This window comes from Pinus tabuliformis, chromosome 5_1 (genome assembly GCF_031772625.1).
Source record: "Pinus tabuliformis cultivar Carrire ecotype Pingquan chromosome 5_1, CPIR1, whole genome shotgun sequence".
NCBI classification, from domain to species: domain Eukaryota; kingdom Viridiplantae; phylum Streptophyta; class Pinopsida; order Pinales; family Pinaceae; genus Pinus; species Pinus tabuliformis.
In genome coordinates this window covers 166,927,181-166,936,578 of record NC_142305.1, presented here as the reverse complement: position 1 = coordinate 166,936,578, position 9,398 = coordinate 166,927,181, and the positions used below count along the sequence as shown (strand labels likewise).

At 41.2% G+C, this 9,398-nt stretch overlaps 1 protein-coding gene across 1 annotated transcript; it reads right to left on the bottom strand.

The window, feature by feature from the left end:
• Positions 1-537: 537 nt before the first annotated feature.
• LOC149163952 (putative UDP-N-acetylglucosamine--peptide N-acetylglucosaminyltransferase SPINDLY) lies at positions 538-2,841 on the bottom strand. The gene is made up of 4 exons (XM_089429315.1): positions 2,651-2,841; positions 890-2,515; positions 718-788; positions 538-617 (listed from the first exon to the last, which is right to left on the bottom strand). Exons 1-4 carry the CDS (start codon positions 2,839-2,841, stop codon positions 538-540), a joined length of 1,968 nt encoding a protein of 655 aa, XP_089285441.1.
• Between the last annotated feature and the right edge of the window lie 6,557 nt (positions 2,842-9,398).

Here is a 9,398-nt window from a genome sequence, read left to right as displayed (position 1 = left end):
TCTCTGACAAATGGCTTCTTTTAGTTTGGCTGTGATAGGTGTCCGTAGTTGCTTACTGGCCTTTAATGTAACATGTTTTCCAATACCCTGAAATATAGGAAACTGCTCCTGTTTGTCGGTCCTTGGTTTGCCTTAAAATATTCGAATCCAAAGAAGTACGCTTTTATCCTTTAATTACCAGGTTTCCACGTCCATGATGTGCTGGCCATTTTTATGTGTGAAGACAACACCTTTTAAAGATTTGCTGATTTGTCAATCATAATGATTGGCTCAACTGAAACATGCAGCTACAGCAGTTTCGTAGCGCGCTACGAAACTGCTGTGTAATTTCATCATACACAGTCTCATCACTTCTCTGCATTCTTGCTATCTTCTCCCCATAGCAGCTGCTTCTAACAACACTGAAGCCACTACTGTATAGCTAATGCAATGACCAAGATACCAATAATGTACTCTAAAGCATATTAAGAAAACTCTGTATATCTCAGTCACAAACAAGACAGCAAATCGACTTTTGAGAAGCTCAAAGCCATATAATCATGCTTCAATACCCACTTCAATACCATCCACATAAACAAATTTATAAGACCTCCGGACATACTCATCTACCTCTAGGCCTGCTCCATGAAAAAAAACAATCCATAACATGTGTGTCTCTGTCCAATTTCAAGAGTCCTTCATTAAAAGTCTTTAGATGTTTGATCTGTACATTTGTACCATCTTTGCTATAAACTTCAGGAAAGGACATGCCGAAGCATGTTATAGACAAGGCAGTAGAAGCTGTGAAGCTGGATTTAGTTGCATAAAATGATGCCACAGATAAAAGGTCTTTGATTACCAACATGGCATCCTTCAACTCACTGATATTATATTTATCTGCAGAGCCAACCTGTGTGCAATATAAAGCTTATCATCTTCGCCCTCATAGATGTAGTTCATGGCTAGCAAGCGATTTTGACCAGCATTCCGAGAGTCTGGATCAATTTGCAAACACCGTTTATATGCCTCTATCGCAAGCATGATATTACCTGCATCCCTGTGCAAAATCCCTAGATTATTATAAGCTTCTGTATATGCAGGATTTGCCATTATAGCCTTTTCAATCATGCTTGCAGCAGCATCCATTTTACCCTGGACAGTGTAGACCACACCAAGATTATTAAGAGATTGTGAAAAACTAGGTTTGATAGACAAAGCCATCTGGTAGCACTCCACAGCTTTGTCAAGATTATCCCTGTCTTTATAAATGACTCCTAAATTATTGCATGCTTCCGCACAATGTGGATTGAAGTGCAGGGAAAGCTCATACATCGCAATTTCCATGTCAAATTTTAGTAGTTCACCATATGCGACACCAAGATTATACATAGCATCTGTATAGTGCCAATTATAAAGCAATGCCTTCTTGTAATGAGCTATACCCTGATGTATATCTCCTTCAAGCTTCACCTTTGTACCAAGGTCTGTAAGGGCTATAGCCATGTTATTCTTAGCAATTTCAAAATTTGGAGATACAGCCAAACACCTCTCATAACACGCAATGGCTGCATCCAAATCTCCACGGTTCTTATATATCACACCCATGTTGCAATATGCTTCAGCATACATAGGCCTTTGCAATGCAGCTTTTTCATAGCAATTAAGTGCCATATCATATTGCATCATTTCCGAATAAACCACCCCCAAATTATAATAAGCAAGAGCATAGCGGCTATCTGCTTTTAGAGCTTCATAGTACTTCTGAATTCCTTCATGGACATTTCCTGCAAGTTTCAAACTGGTCCCAAGATCTGTCAAGACAATTGCCAAGTACTCCGCAGCAAGCTTGTATGTAGGATCCACTACAAGAGCCTTCTGATATGCCTCTGCTGCTTCTAGCAAGTGCCCTTCATCCTTGTACAAAACTCCACAGCGCGTGAGAGCACAATCATTCTGAGGATCAAGCGCAATAGCTTCTGCAAAGCATTCAAATGCCTTCGGAATAACACTTTGCATTTGGAGACAAATTCCTTTTCCAATGTGAGCCTCGACATTGGTAGGCTTCGTTGTAAGATTTCCTTCAAAAGTTTTATGGATTGTGATACGATACACATTTATATCATCCACAAACCATATAATTTGGTTGCTGAAAATCTCTCCATAGTTTTGAGATGACAAATACGGTTCTGTTGGCTCTGAAGAATAAGGTTGCAGGCCCTTTCTTATGCGCTCCCTTAACACATACAAGGCAGGATTTGACTTCATTATTTTATTCATAGCTTGGGCCAAAAGAGGCTTTGAACCAGGAAACCAATTACCAAATGCAGAATGTAAATTGTAAGCAAGATCGATTGAAATCATAACACCAGTGGGTGATGTATAAATTGACATATTATCTGTTGTATAGTCTAAGAATTTGGCTCTCGTATACCGTTCACGGTCATGAGAATCATAGTCTTCCCACCGAAGTTGCACATCAATCCAATATTTATTACTTGCCTTCTGATCAAAAACATCCTTAGACTCTGCCACAAGGCTGGGCTTTCATTCTCCAGAAGACCGAAGGAATTGTCAATCAAAACATGCCACTACGCTCCCTGCCAATCATTCTGTGCACTGAAATTAGCACCATTTCCATTTCCTTGAGGATCCAATCCATCAAGATACCAACTATGTGGATGCATATAGATCAACGAAATGGGCAACCCTATCTCCTCCAGCACCATTTGTATTATCACTTATGTTGGTGCCATACAAACGACCTGGAATTGCGGTTCCTATTAAAAAGTGCATTATGTCCACTTCATGACCACCACAACTTTTGCTTGTACAACTATCAACCGTCTCTTTGCAAGCACCCATATTATGACATGTTGCATTACCGCCACCTTGGTACATGAGTGATACAAAAGGGCAGCTCATTTCCATTCCTTACACATAACGATATTCCCCCGGTACTTTTAGCAGAAAATGTTGGCCGAATGCTCTTCCTTTCCTGGAATATCTTGCTAAAAATCTTAATCTTGGAAGTACTTTCTCGAACTGCATATTCTCCATCTGAGGCCCAAACAAATTCGAGTGCAGATCCAAAGGATCTATTCCTCCTTGCCAGTGCCGTATAAATTATGTATTCACCATCACCACATACAACAACAAATCTTCCATTTGGATTAATGTTACCAAAAGGGTCTAAATTTTCCCATCAGAGATTGGAGTAAGGCGAAATATATCATTAAGTACACTAGACCTGTTCTTCCAGCAATTCCAAACTGCTCACATGCATTTATAGTAAATGACACTGCTCGCAAGGCTGGTGGAAAAAATGGCATATATCTCAACATAACTTGGTTGAACTCAATGAGTCTTTCCATTGGCCAGTTTGGATCAACACAGGAATGCCCCTCCAGTTTTTTCGGAAAAATATCCATGTACTGCTGTACTCTCTCAACTAAAATCATTTCCTTCTTTACCTTCAGATATTTCAGTTGCACATTGAACTAACAGCTGTTTGGAAGAGCTCCCTGTATGAACATTATCTTGCCAGTGACCAGTTGATGCGTATGCTTCTTGTGAGATTCTCACTAGATGCTGATTTCTTGAGGGTAACAGAACTCTGTTCAATAGGCATGCTAGGATTTTGACCTCTACTGAAAACTCGAACAAATCCCCAATTTCGTAGCACGCTACGAAACCACCTAAACATGTAGCGCTGCGAAACTGCTAAAAAGGATTCATGCGCTGCGGAAACACTTTGTCCTTAAGCTAGTCTGAAAAATTTTGGCAACAGAATTTTCAGTGATAACATATAGAAAGGAGGTTTTGTCATTTGAATCATCAAAGAATTGTTCATTTATGTAATGTAAAGTAGGTTGCCCCCTCGAAGAGGCTGAATTCTAAGGAGTTTATCTATCTTTTCTTGAGCTGGTTTCATAACATTTGGTATCAGAGCTTTGGATTCTAGGGTTTCGCGGCTCCAAACAGGCCATCGTGGCATTTTCGCTATAACTTTTTCTCTGTGACGTTTCAGAAGTCGCAAAAAAAACTCATTTGAGAATAAATCGTGTTGAACCTTGGTTCCGAATTTCAGATATTTTCGTGGGATATTTTCGGAGATATGATCTGAGGAAGTTGGTCTTTTTGAAGACTCCTGAATTACATTCAAAACAGGTGACCTGGGGAAAATTGTCATAACTTTCTCTCTGGGAATCAGATTGAAATTTCGTAAGAAGTTACAGAAAGACGACGGACTGTAGTTTCTTGTATATATTTTTCAGAACCAAATATCGAAAATTGTACACGTGGCACTTCATACAACTTCGCTCTTCTGGAAAGGTCTATAATCAAGTCATCTTGGGAGATTGTGCATAACTCTTTCTTGGAGAATCCAATTTGGATCAGACTGGTGGCATTGGAAAGAGGACACAGAGAGCTACTACAGGTCAAACATTCAGAACTAGATGATTGGAAAGTACAGAGATACATCAGAGGCAATATCGAGCTCCTACAAAGTGAAAAAAGGTGTGTAGATTTTTTTAAATTTTTGCTTAAGCTTGGTTAGAAAATTTATTTTGAAGGAATTCAAAGGGCATAGTAGAGCATTATTATCGGTAACTGATGCCCCGAGGAAATAAAATGCAAACACCTAGTAAGGAACCTGAAAGCTCTAGCATGACTCATGAAGAAGAGGAAGAAATGCTACATGATATATCAAAATTACAAGAACAAGTGCAACAAATGTCACGCTCACAAAAGTTAACAGATGCTAAGATAAATGGCGTGGAAGCTAAGATAAATGGCGTGGAAGCTAAGATGAATGGCATGGAATCTAAGATGGACAATTTGAAGATAGATTTGAACACAAATTTGAAGATAGGCATGGCAGATTTGAAGACAGATTTGACAAATTTTCTACAAGAAATACTTACTAATGGTGAAAAGGTAGTAAAGGAAACTCATGATGAGAACAAAAGAAATGTTAATCACGATTCCATAGATGCTAATGTTGGATCGAAGAATCACCATATTCCAAAAATCAATATGAGGAAGTTTGATGGCAAGGATCCCACCACATGGATATTACAGATGGAGCAATTCTTTGATCTCAATAATGTGCAAAACGCACAAAAGGTACGTATGGAAACTGTATATTTGGAACCAAATCAGTTTGTATGGTATCAATGGCTATTTTCTCGTAAACAATTTATCACTTGGGCAATTTTTATGGAAGAATTGATAGCACATTATGAGGATACAAAAAGCAACACTTTTTTTAGCCAATTGATAAGTCTCAAACAAAAGGGTTTAATAATGGAGCACATTGAGGAGTTCCAAAAATTGAACATAAGGGTAAAAGATATTCCAGAGGAGCATAGGATTGATGTGTTCATAGGGTCTTTAAAGGATAATATCCAACATGATGTTCGCCTTTGGGAACCTGATTCATTAGAGAAGTGTTATAGACATTTTTGTGCCTTACAGCATAGAGCATGAAATGTCAATAATCTGAGGGATCCAAAGTCCCTAAACAAGTTGTTCTTACCCTTAGAGGAACAAGGTCAGCAAACCACAACACTGCAAAACAGTTCTCCACTGAAAAACACTCAAAAACAGGCCAGTTTTGGATCATTGCAGCTGCTCCACTAGGCATCTGTGCTGCATAGCAGTTACAACAAAGGCTACCTGCGTTGCATAGCAAGTAGAACAAAGGCTACCTGCGTTGGGCGTACTTGGACATGTGGAGGAATCTTTTTCTCAAAGTGCCAGTGCCTAGGAAGCTTCTAAAAAGACACTTGATGATAAGATTCGCCTAATGATGAGTTAAGAGCTTCTAAAACTCCAAGTGGAAGACAGAAACTCCGAGTGAAGAACTGAAGAAAAACTGGAGTTGAAGAGGACAACAAGTCACACATCAAGCTGACTTATCTTCACTCCAAAACTCTATATAAGGATCTCATCCCATGGGATCTGGGAGGCCGGAATTTAGTGCAAATAATTGCTGTTGGTTTGCAGTTGAGAGTATTGGGTGATTGCTTGAGGGAGGTGAAGAAGAGATTTCTCTCCGTCGGGAAGGTGATGCTGGATTGGACCTCTCATGGTTGTATCACCGCCTGAACCTTACTTCCATATATTAATAAAGCTTTTGAGGTTCTTCTATTCGCATGTGTTTCAATGATGTATTGTCTTACTTGCGTATTTGATTTATGCTAATCCTTGAATCAGTTATGCATGCATGCTTCTTGTAGTTTCCTTTTCTTGTCTTATTTGCAGGATCTCATGTAACTGGGCCCGTGAAAAGACTTGGAGCTGGGAGCAAGCTGCAATCAAAGGAGATTGGATCGACCATTTGCGCAAGACATCGGTAAGTGGATCTCTTCCTTTTATCTCTTGCATGTCATAAAGAAGAAACTTTAGATAGTTTTGCTTTCAGCTGTTGCTAAGGAACTGTCACCCTTAGAGTGGGTTAGGGTCATTCCGAGTTGGATACTTTCCCCCACAACAGACTGGCGACTCCGCTGGGGATCGTGTCTTGTTGGTAGCTTGTGTTTCTTGCTATTCTTTTCTTAAACAAAAGGGTACCGAATCGAAAACTGCATTCGAGTTCTTCGAATCCAAAGTAGAGGGCAGCTACTCTAGCCCAGTGCTGGGCATGTTTATGATTTGAAGAGCTGATCCACAAGGACTCTTTTTAGCTCTTTGTGATAGTGTTCATCTTCCTTTAATCGTCCTCTAGAGTATACTTGACTGATAGCAACTGATTTGGCCAAAAACCGCTCATTTTTTAGCAAACTGTGAGCCGGAATCTGAGAGAGACGAGAGTTGTCTCGTTCAGTGCAGCTGCAACAAAGGCTACCTGCACTACAACGCAGGTCCCGAAGGGGCTACCTCCGCTGCATCTCAGATTGACAGTGCAGCACCTGCGCTGATCCAGTCTTGCCTTGTGCAGCTGGGATTCTCCACTATCTGTTGCCCAGTTTTCAGTACTGTTTTTGCAGCCTGTTGTCAACCTGTATACCCAGCTGAAACCACTTCTCTTTGCCTTCATTCCGCCTCAGTTGTGTGAAGAAACCGTGATTGTTCTTATTGTATTTCTTGCTGTCATTCACAGTTTCCCATAGCGAAGGTGAACTAGTCTTGCTATGACCTCTTGAATCTAGACCTGTGAGAAAGTGTCGTTGTGATTCTAAGAGTTAGTTTATTGTTGTTCATAGCTGCTTGAGCATTTGCTTTCGTTATATGGTTCGAATCTCAGTATTTCTTGTGATTGAAACGAGTAAATCTTAAGGTGTTCTTTTGATTATTGGACAATACTTGTTTGTTTTCGCTTGAAATTGAATTCGAAATCGTACAACAGCTTTCTTTTTGTCATACACCAAACATTAAGAAAGAAGAAAAGAAATACTTGCATTGTGCATGTGCATTTTGAGAGTTTGCATGTCGATTTAGGAAAAGTGCATCAGTGTGTGCTCTATGATTTGTTTGAAAAGATGATGTCTTTCTTTTCCTTCAGTAGTTAAGGTTTTCATAAGTTGAAAGAATTGAAAAAGCTTGCTTATCATTCTTAGACTGCATTTAGGAGTTGTCTCATACATCACGTGGTGATCCATAAAGGCAAACTGCTAAGCAAGATCAACCTAAAAAGAACTGAATTTATCTAACAACGCTTTGAAACATAACGAAACACAGTAGAGGTCTAGGTAGAGACGTGAACCGGCGTCGTTAAACATAGTGACTGTCGATCTCTACGAAGGTGGGCGATTCCTCCTGAGGGACGATAGCACTAATATGGACTTGTGCCCCCGCGTACCGTCGTGTATATTGGGGGACCCCTATAGGAACAAAGCCTTTATCCATAGGAAGCCGTGTCGGCCGCCCTACTGATCGCGATGCAGTGAACACAGCATTCACGAAGATCGACCACTCGTACCGTAAAACGTATTCTGTGGTTTCGCGAAAGGTTTGGCACACCCTTGCCTAGAACTCCAGAGTAGTTTCTTTTGGCCTTTTTCAAACTCTATAACTGAAAAAGTCCATCCGAGCATTTGTCACTTCGGGCTCGTTAATACATCGAAGGAGACTAGAGTCATCTTTAGCTTTTTCTCGACTCTTAAAACATGAAAAAGCAAGTTGTGTCTTAAAAGCGTCTAAAATTAATTCAATTCGAAAACACATTTTACCCTGTGCATTGTTGGTTGATCAAGTAATCCGCAATCGTGGAAGAAAGTCAATCGATGAACCGTCGTTCGCGGAGGAATACGAGACAAACGTCTTTGTCCCCGGAATCGAAAACAACCTGGGCAAAGCGACCTCGTTCAACTGGTTCCAAATCACCTGTCAAAGTTAGAACGAGTGTTCCAACGACATCTGAGGTTCCGGTTACTCCAAACATTTCTGGAAACCCTGCCCCTATTGAAGAAGTTCAACAGCCCCAGAAGGACAGTAACACTGATCCTAGTCTGAGAACAAATACTTGTGTTACTGAATCAGGTCCATCAGTGATCGGTTCAGAGAGTCTTGCTCCTCAGACAACTGTCGCTGTCGAAACAACCCCTTCTTCGGCACCAGAAATATTCTACGGACCTGACGGTCTTCCTCTTCCACCCGGTCTGATCGCAATAGAAGAGATTGTAGAAGATCCGCAAGCAACTACTCCAACACATTTTGGAGCAGGGATCACTCTACTTCCTACTGCATCAGAAGCTAGCCTACCACCCAGAGAAGTTCCTGAAGAATCACTAGGCAATCTACTGGATAGACTAAAAATGTCTGAACAACCGTCGACATCTAGGACTGTGCCAAATGACACAGCGACAGCAGAACTCCCTGCAGTCACTCCGACAATGTTCGCCGGCATACCATCTGTCCCAAACTCTCAACAGCTGGGAGGGGTCCCTTCGGGGGCCATGACGACAGTGTGGTCTGTTCCTGTTTGTTCTCCCGGGATAACACCCGGTAACTCCTATGTTGGAACTCAACAGATTGATCCTTTTGGAAATCCGTTGGGACAATCCGGTCCTCGAGGTGTATTAAATCCTCTCAATGCCGGACCACCACCGTATGGGGGGCAATATGCTTTTTCATTACCCCCTCCTGGAGGGTACCCATACGGGAGTTCACAACCATACCCAAGTTATACTAGAATAACTGCAAGTGGTTGGATACCTATGCTACCCCAGCAACCAAGAGTTGTGTATTCTATGCAACAACAGATGCCTGTGACGAACATCCCGACGACACCAGCAATTGTGACTATGTCGCAAGTTCAAACGATACCTGTTACATGTCAACCTCAGTTTTCTCAGGTTGTAATGCAACAACCCGTTGACCCTGCAACCCAACCGCAATCGCCGGCTAGCGAGGCGTCACAAACACAAACGGGTACCCTTACCCCTCATCTTGGCCCAGTGGTAAGCATCGCACAA